Here is a 13,501-nt window from a genome sequence, read left to right on the forward strand (position 1 = left end):
CTGCCTAAGCTGTTAAGTGCTGTGGGAAACCCTGATGTAATGGTTGTAGCTGTATGTATGTGCACTATGCAACAGACATTTTCAATTCAACCCAACTGTCAGCAGATTTATAATTCAGATTATTCAACATTGGATCCCCTTCTATATACTCTCCCACTCCAGGGGTTAGTACCTACTGTATCTCCTCTCCCATCCAATGTAAATCACCAAAATAAGTTACTGTAGTACAGTAGGCTGAAAGCCAAAGAGCCTGCCATTCCACCATCTAATAAACTAAAGAATTCCTAACCTGAAGCAACATGCCTGGGTCATTAAAATGAGGATGCAATCATATGCGCCTTGATAAAACATTAAGAAAGAAAAAAAACACATTGGTCTCTGGGCTTATCCAGCCAGTGCAATTCACTGGGCCTGAGTCACCAACAGGGTCTACTTAGTGGGACATGAAAAAAAGCTTTCAGATTCAAGCACCAATCGGTCATTAGAAGCACCTTAATGCCCCGAAAGAAGCAGCTGGGATCCAGCTGCAACATAGAAGCAAACAGCATCGATGCTAAAGCTCAGTGCTTATCCCCTGATCCAATGTGCAGTGAGACCTTTATCACACACTAGAACATACCCTGGCTTCAAGGGCTCCTGTTGCACTTAACGCTTAAATCCACATCTCACTGGTGCTCTCTGCTCTCCCCTCTCTCTGAGAGGGGGGGGGGGGGGGGGGGGGGAGAGTCCTTACGCATGTCATAACTCGGTAAACGTCAACCTACGCTGTTAAAGCTAGTGCAGTTTAGCTGAATAACCTGCTTGTTCCCTCCAGATACAACTAGATCTAGCATTGCAAGGTCGATAGGGTGATGTCTGTACATGTGCCTGTGTTCATGCATACGTTTGTGTATGTAATCACAGCCTACATACTTCCACCTGGTCTGACTGCCACAGGCATGTTGTCACAGAGCCAAGGCAGGGAACCAATAGCAGATGGCTCTCCCAGATCTGCCTTGACAGGTAGCTGTGCTCCTAGTCAAATCCCATACTAGATTATTTGATGAATTAGTGCCTTTTATTGTCTTATATTTGAGGAAGCAGTAAAGGATTTAGAAGGAAAAGTAAGAGTTGAGGATTATGCTAGTCTGATGGTCAGACTAAATGACAAGTAAGACAATAAAGCTCTGTGGCGTGTGTGGGGTTGAAAGCTGGTTTAAGTAGGCTCACCTGGCCCGAGTCAGACCAATTATATCTGGGGCTACTAGGGTGAGGCGGCACACCTATTGTGCATTGGACAATCAATGTGCACAGGTTAAACCAGCCATCACCCCACACACTGAGGAGATCTCGGACATGACAGCATCCAACACTTGCTCGGTGTATCATTTTACTCCAAACTCTGCAATAAACCGGTTTAAACATCTTCACCCTGGACGATCGGAAGAGCCCTGTAAATCACTTACGGGGTGTGGCGTGGACATTGCCCAAAGCAATTTTTCCAATACATATTTCCTAGGTTTTTTTGTTACCTGGCCCACACCCAACTCGTATGTGAAATAATTATTTGCTCTAAAACAAACAAAAAGCTTTGCATACAATCAGAGGTTTCATATAAATAAAGGTTCAGCTTAGCAATGCCTAAAGCAGCTATAGTGGGAGAATGAAATAGCATGACAAAAAGTATTTATGGCACTAGAAGCAGCTAAGCCCTCGGAAGCTTTTCCATGATCGGCATGGATGCCATTATCTCAGTTCTTCTTAATAAAAGACATTGAAAATAGAACTCTTGTGCTTCACACGTGCTTTACGATAGAGTATTGTTTCCTTTTGAATGATTGTGCTGGGTGTATACTTGTAGCTCAAAAGGTGTGCAGAAAACACAAATCAAAGTCAAAGAATGTTATGGAATGACATCATCGACAGATGATGACTGGTGAGGGCTGAAGAGGTTGGCTAGAAATGGCTCTGCATCACTTACTCAACAACTTTTTTTCCATGTTCTCGTACCACAGCAATACTGGGAATACTACGTATTGGAAAGAAGGCTGAACCAAACTTGAATGCGGTCAAGAAGGCCACCCAGAACGGTGAATTCAAAACCAGGCAAAGCATACACTCTTTCCAAGTTTTAACATCTCATACAGAGAAAGAGCAAAACATCAAATGCCTAAACCAGCAGAAGATGTCTAGTCTAGTAAGCAGAGGAAATGTCCTCGCTTGACTTGTTAGCAGAAGCAAGAGATAGAACATAGATAGCTCAGTGTGTGTGGGTGGGTTGGAACACAAAACCTTGTTCACTTCCAGCTCTAATGTTAAGTGGTGGAACCACAAAATTCATAGATTCCATGGACTATACGTGTCTTGTGACATTTAAAGTCACCTGGGGTGCAGTAGCTCAGGAGGTATAGTTGGCAACCAGAAGGGTGCTAGGATCCCCTGCTCCCCCCAGCTGAGTGTTGAGTGTCACCCTAACTGCTCCCTAACTGATGATGAGCCGGCTTTTATCTTGCATGGTTGACACTGCCATCGGTGTGTGAATGTGTATATGTGTAAATGTTAGGCAATGATTGTAAAGCCCTTTGAGTGGGCACTTGTTGGAAAGCGCTAAATGAATGCAGTCCATTTACCATTTATCAGCTTATGTAAACAAAAAAGACTGCTCTTTTGTAAACTAACGCAGCAAACAGACAACTTACGATCGCAAACATTAACAATAATGCATAATATGAAGAAGAGACAACTTTAAACATTGAAGGGTCAGTGAACCCATGGATACTTTTTTAGTACCGTTGTCGTGTATGAGCGTTATATCGAGCAATAATACCCGGCAGGGCGGAATGTGTGAACACAATTTTATCCATCTTGGACCCCTAGTGTGAAGTCCAAACATATCGGATGCGGCTTATCTCCGGATGTGTGGACAGAGTTGCCCGTCGGCCCGTGTGTGGACCGGCAACTCTGGATCATCCCTGCACCTGATACTCCAGAGTCTATCAGGAGTTAGTTTGTGTAAGTGTGTGAGAGGACTAACCCTCACTCAGACATCGTAATAAGCCGCTGCTCAGGCCTACAACACACCGTTGCACTATACAACAGCTGCCCGGGAAGCCTTACCACAAGACTAGGTCAAGAAGAAGGCAGTCGGCATGAAACAAAAATAATTGTTTTGAGGACAAATGTCCTTTAACGTCAAGCACATGAGCGAGAAAATAATTTGGAATCGGCTGCAACACAAATATTCTGCATTTACCAACAAGAATCATGTAGATGAGGTTATTTATGCTACATATCCTTTGCATTTACAGGATTCAATTATAATGGGAAATTCACGCACTTTTACATCCAGTGTTTCCCCCAGCACTGTATGGTTAAGGGGGCCGCATTAACAACAATAGGGGCCCGCCTTGACTGCCAATGTATATAAAAAAAGAAAAATTATTATGCATTAACAGTACAAAACTCTCGTAGGGAAAGAAAACATCCTCCCATTAAGAACAAATAAAAGATAAATAATGCATCAGTAATACTGTTCAAAACAATAGTCTTGCCCTCACCCTCACCAAAGACAGCAGGGCGCCCCCTCCTTGACCACCTTGACTAAGACATTTTCTGGGGGAAACACTGACATCCGAGTGTAAAACAGTGTAACAAATGGCATTTCACGTATGAGGGGGATTATGTTGAGGGGGTGCGTCATGGTGCGCATTTATAGCTGCTTTAATACATCCATGTTTTGGAGTCGTTGGTCTCTGAGGTCGTTTCCCTTTTTTCGATGACTAAAAGTAAGTTCCGTTTTTCAGAGAAGGTTTGTAATATCCAAAACAGAACTCGTCCTGTCATCAAAAGCATCCTATAGTCACGTACCGCCGTGCATTTAAACAATGGCTTTATGGAGCCGTAATTATGGGTATATATTAGGGCCCGACCGATTTATCGGCCTGCCGATTTAATCGGCCGATTATAGCCTTTTTGAAAATAATCGGCATCGGCCAAAAAGACGCCGATTACAACCGATTTTTTTTATTTTTTTATTTTTATAAATGTTATTGCGATTAGTATCCTGCAGATTGCGCTCCTACTCGCCTTGCTAACTAACAACTTTAGCTGGAGTAAAAAAGAGGAGATTGAATTTTACCGTACAACATGAAAGCACGCTCGCTCAGGCAGCTGCGCGCTCACCTCACCAATGTACACAAGACGCGTTGTTTGAGCAGGTTGTGCCTGTTTTTCTTTAGGTCCCAGGCCATGTTAATTTGTTATACTGTAGACTCTAACGGTGAGACCATACTGCTCAGCACGCACGTGTTAGTCACTGCTCACGAGCGCAGCACATTGGGAGTTAGTTATTTATTTTACATTTTACATTACACTCATTTTTTACTGTAAATGTATTCTAAAACACTCAAAGGTTCTGCATTCAATTCACATATTCGTCAAAAGTGTTTAAAGTATATTTAAGGTATCAAAAACTACGTTTTATATATATATTTTTTTCTTTTTTTTATCGGCCGATTAAATCGTAATCGTAATTTTTCTCTGAAAATAATCGGCATCGGCATCGGCACTCAAAAATCAATATCGGTCGGGCCCTAGTATATATGACTGTACTTCACCACCATGGATGCAATAAGAGGAATGTGTGTTGAGAACGTAAATAGGCACTGCCTCTACAGTGGCCGTGGTGACTACGACAAAGATACCCGATTGGGATTGGTTAAACCGATTTGTCCCCAGGCTTTTCAAAATGCCTCCAGCAGAATTGAGCAGATAATAATGGATAAAGAGGTTGAGAACTAAACTCTAGAGGCGTGTGTCAGACACATCAACACACACGTATTGCATTTTGTTTTATATTAAAGCCCATTGTAAAATGAAATTGATTCGTTTCAGAGACATTCAGGCCTAGGCTTGCTTTATTTCCTATATGGCATCTAAAAGCCTACATACAGTAAGACATAACAGTGATAAATCACATTGGTGCCATCTGATAAATGTAGCTTCCAGGCAAGCCCTTCTGAAGACTTTTGTGGGCATTTATCTAGCACGCCTCGCTATTTTCCGACTGCTCACTCTGTAGTAGACATAGCGACATTTCGTACTTTTCAAAAGGCAGCTGCGTTCCTTTTTCAAAGCGTTGAGAGAAATTCCATACCAGCCCAACTCCTGTCATAATGTTTTGTCATTCACCAAAGACAAAAGGAAAACTACATGTTAGCCTCTTTTGGTGGGCAGGGTGATGTTCATCACATTCTCAGCATTCCAGATGGGAGATTGGCGAGCTCCTGTCTTGGCAGCACAGAAGTTACCCGATTGTGGCTGTCCCCATTCACCATATACTTAAGTAGAATATAAGTGGCTGTACTAATTCACTTTATACTATGAAGAAAATATAGTAGTACTATGAAACACAGGAAAGTGCCTTATTTAACTCATATTATTACTATTCAAATGAGTTAATGCAATTATTTAATCATGTTATTGTCCAGCATTTATATAGCGTATCTTGCGTCAAGCGAAGCATGGATTAGAGACAAGGCCAAATCAGAGTGACTGACTGAGTGGTATATTTCACTCAAGTTATTTTCTGAATGACTGTTAAGGAACAATCCAGGGCTGAAAGTAAAACCAACAACTAAATGAAAGCACTGAATGAGAATGAGAATGTTATGTCTCCCAGTTCCAGCTTGTCTTCATTCTTGTCAGGATCGCTGGGCATGCACAGAACGTAACGCATTGCCAGAACAAGTACTGTCAGGTGTCAAACATTTCCACCACTAGAAACTAGTCTGGTCTTCCAAGGTATTGGGCCTACATAAGTATGGCATGCACTGTGTTTGTAAAGAGAAAGCAAGAGCATGTTCAGCAAGTAGTCCGGGTCAGCTATCTGCATGTCAAATAGATATATGGAAATTCATACAAAAGAAGCAGCTGACTAACACTGAAAGAATCCCTGAGCTGCAGAGAAATGGCTTAGAATGGAGGGATAGAGGTGTTGTCTCTGGAGGCTTTTCATGAGCTCTGGTCAATGGTTTCGGTCGGCTTAGCTGGTATCTTTCAAACCTCCGGATCCAAGAGGAATTTCGATTTTATCATTTGAATAATTATGTGCCACAGTATTTACATAACTAAAAATCACATGCAGTTCAAACTGGACAAGGACGCACACACAAACACATTCTGCACTCTAAAAAGACCTCAGTCTACTGACACAACTGCCCATGCACGTGTGAGTCGGCAATTCTCCACTCCACTGAAATAGGCTACACCGGGAACCTTGTTCTGTCATTGGAGTTTGTTATGTTCAGAGACCCACAGTTGCAGCGCAAATATGTAAAAAATACATTTATGTTATTGTGTATCAGGATTAGGGCCCGACCGATTCATCGGCCTGCCGATTTAATCGGCCGATTATAGCCTTTTTGAAAATAATCAACATCTGCCAAAAAGACGCCGATTACAACCGATTCTTTTTTTTTTAGAAATGTTATTGCGCTTAGTATCCTGCAGATTGCGCTCCTACTCGCCTTGCTAACTAACAACTTTAGCTGGAGTAAAAAAGAGGAGATTGAATTTTACCGTACAACATGAAAGCACGCTCGCTCAGGCAGCTGCGCGCTCACCTCACCAATGTACACAAGACGCGTTGTTTGAGCATGTTGTGCCTTTTTTTCTTTAGGTCCCAGGCCATGTTAATTTGTTATACTGTAGACTCTAACGGCTCAGCACGCACGTGTTAGTCACTGCTCACGAGCGCAGCACATTGGGAGTTAGTTATTTATTTTACATTTTACATTACACTAATTTTTGACTGTAAATGTATTCTAAAACACTCAAAGGTTCTGCATTCATTTCACATATTCGTCAAAAGTGTTTAAAGTATATTTAAGGTATCAAAAACTACGTTTTATAGGCTTTTTTTTGTTTCGTTTTTAATCGGCCGATTAAATCGTAATCGTAATTTTTCTCTGAAAATAATCGGCATCGGCACTCAAAAATCAATATCGGTCGGGCCCTAATCAGGATGACATATCTATCTATCCATCTCATATAATTATATATATTAAAAAAAAAATGTCTCCAAAAAATTGCTGTAATAACGACCACGTATCATAATCCCACACTACCATTTGTTACACTATTTTACACTTGGATGATGGGAAATAACAATTTCACAAATGGGCCCATTATAAAGTTACAAAATAGGGAAAAAATCATATTTTCATGTGATTAACTATTAATAACATAAATTAATGATTCAAATTTAAATGATTGCCATTATTGCATCATCCACCTCAAAAGATGATGAGGTAGGGGCACACAAAAGACCAGTTTAAGATTATTTTAAGAAAATGACCAATCGTGACATTGACATTCCATGTCTTGTCATACAGCAGTCGAGCAAGCTGCTTCCATGTTGAGCGGTAGGCTTTTCCATTTAGATTGGAATTTAAACTGCTACCTCAGAAGCAATGTACTGTTCTACAGGCCACCTACCTAGGTGGGTGCTGAACGCCACCTAAATGGTACTAGGTGGGAGCTGCACTCCACCTAGGAACTTTAACTGGGCTGCAGGGAGGTGGTGTTGGAAGACCGCTTTATTGTAAAAGTTTGTAGACAATAATACATGACCTGATGCTCCATGTTGCCATGATAAGTGTGTGTGGTGATTGCTGGTTTTACCTGTGCACTGCAAATGGATTTCTCAATGCACAATGTGTGCAGCCTCTCCCAGCCCAAGAGTCCCATCAGTCCGACTTGGGCCAGGTAAGGCTGCTTAAACCAGCCATTTTCCACACAGTCCAAAAATAGAGATTCAAACTTTTGTCCAGCATTATTCCATACACATGGTGTTTCAAAGTTATTTAGAGGGAGACTTTGCCATATGAAGGATAACAATAAGCAGGACAGATTATGGAGATGAGAAATAGGGGAAGAGTTTGAGAAGAATTACATGTTCAACTACCTTAAAGTAATTTGTGAGATTCCAAAGTCCAATTAGCTCTTATTAACTTGTTATGTCAGACGCATTTAATGTAAAATAAATAAATAAAAGTAATAATAACAATAATTGTGTTTGATTTTTAAAAGTGTTAACATAAAGAGGTCTGAAATATTCAAAAATATGTCCAGAAGTCCTTTTCTACAGGAAAGTATAGTACTAAATGAAATTCTACATATCATACAACAACCGTCGACCTACATTATAAAAAATCAAATACCACCCGCCCCAACCGAAACTAAAAGGGTTGTAATTCGTAAGAAACATATTAATCCTAAAACATTTTCAAGCAGCTGAACAAGGGAGTATGTTACATAAGTGTGTGATAGAAATATTATAGCGGCCAAAGCCATGATATGTCAGCCAGCTGTATTTCCACTGCTCCAGGAGAAAGGGGAGGAGGAAACTGTATGGAACCGTGAGTGTGTACGAGTGGAAAGACCACAAATCCACATGGTTAGGAACCAAACCAGCTTCAATTATAAATAAAGTTAGAGCAACGGCGTAACTCAGTACTACAGCTCCCCTGTGCCACCGCTGTTGTGACATCCCAATTTACCCTCAGGGAGAAACATAGCATAACGTTATTTGACTCAACTATGCTGGCCGGTTCATTGCCAGGCTGGTCCCATTATTTGGGGACATACGACGTTGAGTTGTCGCCTATGATGTTATGTAACGTCATGCCCAGTATCTACAAGTATAACACACTATAGAGTTAAAACAGAGTCAAACACGCAGATCAGAAAAACGTAAATCGTTTCATCTAGATAGTTTTAACACAGCTCACATCGGTGTCATGTAACGTTTCCCCTTGTCTTGGTTGTATTAAGTACGAAATAATAGCTTTTAAGGATCTAAGCGCAGTGACTTTTTGACAACAGCGCAGAGACGTGGATCAACAGTTGGGGTTAGCATTAGCAGCGCAGGCTAACTCAGTGAGCGTAGCTGTGATTACCTCGGCGGTCCGCAGTGAGGGTCTTTTCTTCAAAGCTTGTTTGAAAGAAGTTTCCATTGCTCCGGTCATTTTCATTCTTAACCCGGTTTTAAAGTCCAAAGGAAGGTCACCGCCTTAGTGTCACTTTCTCGTATCCTGGGATATCCCGCTAAACGCACATCCCGTAGGTCTTTTTCCACCTCGCCGAGTCGAGCACGGAATCAGTTTAAAAGTCAAAAAGTCCTGTTACTTGGGTTCAAGGATGCACCGAATACTATAGCTCCCTATACTAGAAGTATAATATATGTCGGAATAATAGTACGAACACATCTTCTGTTACAAATTATTTAGCTAAGTGAGTAGAGAAATCCAGGAGTTGTGATTTAGATCCCACCTCCTACAGAACTGTTCGAGTTGACGACATCTGTCTAGCCGCACGTTTTACGGTCCTCCCTCCCGGACCTGACTCCTCCTGTCCGGAGTCCTGACTCCTGCAGCAGTTCACCGGTAGTAGTTCGGACTTTTGACTTCAACATATATTCTTTGAAATGGTGTTTTTCACTTTTGATTCCCCTTTCAAACTATTTGACCATAGTCGACTCGATACCTGTAAACCAGTGTGCTACTAATTAAAAGGAGATGGCCCAGGAGCGACTATTTATCAGAAAAACAAGGACAATGTAATATTGGGGCACTTACCTTGCTCATTTACTCTTTATCGATCTTCCCGAGAATGAATAGTCCAAATTAATTTAATCAATTTAAAGCGGACCAAGAAGAACACAAACTCAAATGAAATCCCTTTTATCAACTTTTTATTGCACAATATTCCCATAAAATTGGGAAAAGGATCATTCAAAAAAGAACAAATTCCTATAAACAATCTGTACAAATAAATGGAAGTAGACCAATTATATACAAATAACATGAACCGTTAAACACACCATGGCCAAGTAGATGTATTATTCATGTTGCCTAAAATAATATGTGTCGAAATATAGTCTTCTCAAAGCTTGGCCAAATGACTGGACAACAAATACAGAAGCGGATTCCTCGACCGTAAGGTACATCCTATCCAGAATGTGGAGCTTTAGATTCAGACACCACATGCCATTTGAGGTTTCTACTATCAGCCGAAGAAAAAATAAAGAAAACCCAATTCTGCCTTACATCAATCGGACGTCCCAAACAGAAAACCTCGAAGAAAAAAAAAAAAAAAATAGGGTTCCCTTTTTGTATTTGCAGAATTACACAGTTCAGTGAGTTGAGATGGAAGTTCATTGCAGTGGATATGCGGCTAACATTCCTTTTATGGATTTTAATATTTCCTCTTTACAGTAGATGTAAATGAATTGTATAGCCAATGATATCCAGCTGCAGCCACAAAATCTCCCTTCAATTCGCAAAGTTAGGTAATCAAAATGATAGTTTTATAGCTTTTGATCATTTCATGTCAAACAAAAATGATGCATTGAGTAATTAAACCGTGTAAAAGTTGCTTTTTCGAAATGAATAAAAAGGATCCAATCGACTTATTGACTCGCTTATCTTCCACTTTAGGTGCAGAGGAAACCTGGTCATGAAATAGACATGACCTAACTGTGGACACCATACACAAAATGACTTGATAGGATTTGAAGCCTTCCTCACGGATATTGTTCCTAGTTTCAGTTCATAAACAGACATCTTGCACAATTTAGAATATAAATGATTTCTAAATATTCCTTGGCATTTAAATAATTATGCACTCGTTTTTATTCAACTTTGTTTGATAAAAAAAATATTCATCTTTTCAGGGTTATTTTATCCGCTATAAATGTATCCTGTAACCCTGTGAAGCATGTATGTAAAAGTGCTCTATAAATAAAAAGTTTCCATTATTTTGGTACACTCAGGGCCTGCATGTGTGCATCTGCTTCACCCTTTCTGAAGTACTTCCAACAATTTATCTTGTCTGGCTGGCATAGTGCGGCGAGTATATAATAAGCAATAATGGCTGTAATCGCCTGCAGACTCTCATAAAATATGAAATTTGTTGCGGGCTTGTCGCCAGGACTGCCCCCCCCCCCCCCCCCCCCTCCCCAGAGCTTAAACATAATGACCAGAGCATAGGGCGATAGAAATTACTAAAGAAAATTAAATCACTATCTTTGTCGTTTTGTTTAAGTTGGAGCCGATTCCATTTTAGAGCTAACACAGACAAAGCACACCTCAAACATACCTCCATACACACACAAACACTGCTAATGGAAGATAAACGTTTGATTTTTGTCAAAAGTCAAAATGAACGGGTACGCCTCCATAATTTCCTATTTGATACTTTAAAATATGTTTATAAAAAAATCCATCATCAATCAACATTAACAAGACCTCAAAACACATTACTACTGTAAACATCACAAGGGTGGCAAAGCAACGAAGCATGTGGACATATTTCAGCATTTCTGGGTTTCCGTGTCATTGCATATGACTCCTTAGTTTCCACAGTTGTGAGGGCCCCTTTAAGCAAAATTAACTTCCCTTTTTGTATACCATCGAGAGCAAAGCAGAGACGTCTTGTTTACGCAAGTCAGCCAGAGCAGAACAACATTGTATTTGTGTACCTAAATGGATTTCTGTTTTTAAGGCAGTGAATAATGAATGGGTCATATATTTTCAAACGCTTGCATTGTGGTCCAAGGTAGTATGAATCTTATGAGAAGAATGTCATAGCATACCCTTACAGCTTTTGAAACCAGTTTTCAGGTAATTTAAAAATAAAATTAAAACCCACCATGCAGCCATTACTACCCTAAGAAAGCATAAATTATACTTTAAAAACACATTTGCAAACACACATGTACCCTTAAAATAGTATCTAGGGTAGTTCACTTGTAAACATGTGAGAAGAAAATTGGCATATGTGAGACTGATAGTGTTCTTAGATATTCACTGTGAAGTAAAAAAACAGAAAACATTGCAGTACGTTGGTAATCTTCCCGCTGCAGACTTCTGGATTTAAGATTGTACAGAAATAGATGTAAAAAATAAATTCCATCTTCATCGTAGATAACCAATTTCATTATTGGTGCCCTGTAGCTAATAAAGTCTTTGGCTTACATGTCCAAAAAGTATTAAAAACAAACAACAAAATTAAGTCATTTCAGGGGCTTCAGTCAATTCAGACTTGTATTTTGCCACCCCCTAGTGGCACAGTGCAAAAATTGCACCACTTTCTACTGCAACTACAGCCATCAAAGATTTGATATGAAGAGGCCCAGGCCGCACTGGTCCGACAAGCTGTGCTCTGCACAAGCTCTCGGTAAGGCAAACAGCAATAGCCTAAATGCCAGGGGGCAATCTCGGGTGTGTTGCACCAAAAGACAACTATCTGGGGGCCACTGTTCAGTGGATTCCTATGTCACCCTCTTTTGGCCACTTGGAGGCCTCAAAGCTTTAGAGAAGGATCTGGGCCACATACGGGGAGTGTGTGCTTGCCACTGCCGCCAAGAGGGGAAGGTCACTGGACTCAATTCTGAAAGAAAAAAGAAAGGAGGCCAGAGTGTTCAATATGAAAAGTGTACATGTATTTAAAACAAAAACATAAAATGACAATAATTTTAAATTGTGTAAATGTCTTTGTGATAAGAGTATAACTATATAAAACAAAAACGCATAAAATGACAATAATTCTAAATTGTGTAAATGTCTTTGTGATGAGAATAAAACTATGTAAAACAAAAACATATAAAATGACAATAATTCTAAATTGTGTAAATGTGTGATAAGAATATATAACTATTTGATTTTGAACCTAATTTCACTTATTTGACATTAAACCATGCACACCACCTAAGAGTTTGGGATCAGACTACAGGGAAACAGACCAGGCCTCTTACCCCAGGACCATGCCCAGCTCTTTGACGTGGACTCTCGTCTGGCCCTTCAGGTACTCTGCAAGCATCTTACTCTTGAAGTAGATCTCCTGCAGCCGATCTTCAAGGTGCATTACACACTGGGCGTGGAGACAGTAATGGAAAAGGAATTAATTTTTGGGTTCAACACAGTTTCTAAATTTGTATAGACAGGTCAAAGATTCCGCCTTTGGTTTGCACACTGGAATATACACACTAATTTCAGCCAACTGGGAAAGGGAAATATGTTTGACGGAGGCTCTGTCAAATCTTTAGTAAGCACGCATTGAAGGTGACATTAAATATAAAAATAATTAACAAGACAGAGTCTCGCTAGGTAATTACAGCTCACACGCAACACCTACCCGAGTGTCTGCCCTTTTCCAGCCATTTGCAAGGGCAGGCAGTCAGGGGCAATGAGATAAGTATACCCAAATGCTTTGGAGTGAATCTGAGTCATGAGTCAAATGCAGCAAATGGCATTTGTGTATAAAGTTCAGCATTAACACGTAGCCACGTTTTTAAGGGACTGACCCAAAGCATCCCTTTAGGGGATTGCATCCCTTGAGGGGGTTGGATTCTATGTACTACCTAGTTTCAAGGCCTTCTGGAGGCATTCTCAAGTAGAGTTGTGATTGATTGAGCATTACAAACTCTTGATTTAGCCATAAGCCTTTTTTTTACCTTAAT

At 40.3% G+C, this 13,501-nt stretch overlaps 2 protein-coding genes across 12 annotated transcripts in view; both read right to left on the reverse strand.

Moving 5' to 3' along the window:
- rapgef6 (Rap guanine nucleotide exchange factor (GEF) 6) overlaps window positions 1-9,598 on the reverse strand; it is a 92,039-nt gene extending 82,441 nt beyond the window's left edge. For all 7 annotated transcript variants that reach the window (XM_060056816.1, XM_060056812.1, XM_060056815.1 and 4 more), the window contains exon 1: window positions 8,940-9,598. In XM_060056816.1, the coding sequence (XP_059912799.1) occupies window positions 8,940-9,014 (75 nt within the window). In that variant the 5' untranslated portion in view covers window positions 9,015-9,598. The remainder of the gene's footprint in view (window positions 1-8,939) is intronic.
- A 118-nt stretch (window positions 9,599-9,716) lies between these two features.
- fnip1 (folliculin interacting protein 1) overlaps window positions 9,717-13,501 on the reverse strand; it is a 37,742-nt gene continuing 33,957 nt past the window's right edge. For all 5 annotated transcript variants that reach the window (XM_060056822.1, XM_060056825.1, XM_060056823.1 and 2 more), the window contains 2 exons: window positions 12,797-12,912; window positions 9,717-12,432 (listed from right to left, as the gene is read on the reverse strand). In XM_060056822.1, coding sequence (XP_059912805.1) covers window positions 12,354-12,432; window positions 12,797-12,912 — 195 coding nt within the window. In that variant the 3' untranslated portion in view covers window positions 9,717-12,353. The remainder of the gene's footprint in view (window positions 12,433-12,796; window positions 12,913-13,501) is intronic.

The sequence above is a fragment of the Gadus macrocephalus genome, chromosome 7 (genome assembly GCF_031168955.1).
Source record: "Gadus macrocephalus chromosome 7, ASM3116895v1".
In the NCBI taxonomy this organism is placed as follows: Eukaryota; Metazoa; Chordata; class Actinopteri; order Gadiformes; family Gadidae; genus Gadus; species Gadus macrocephalus.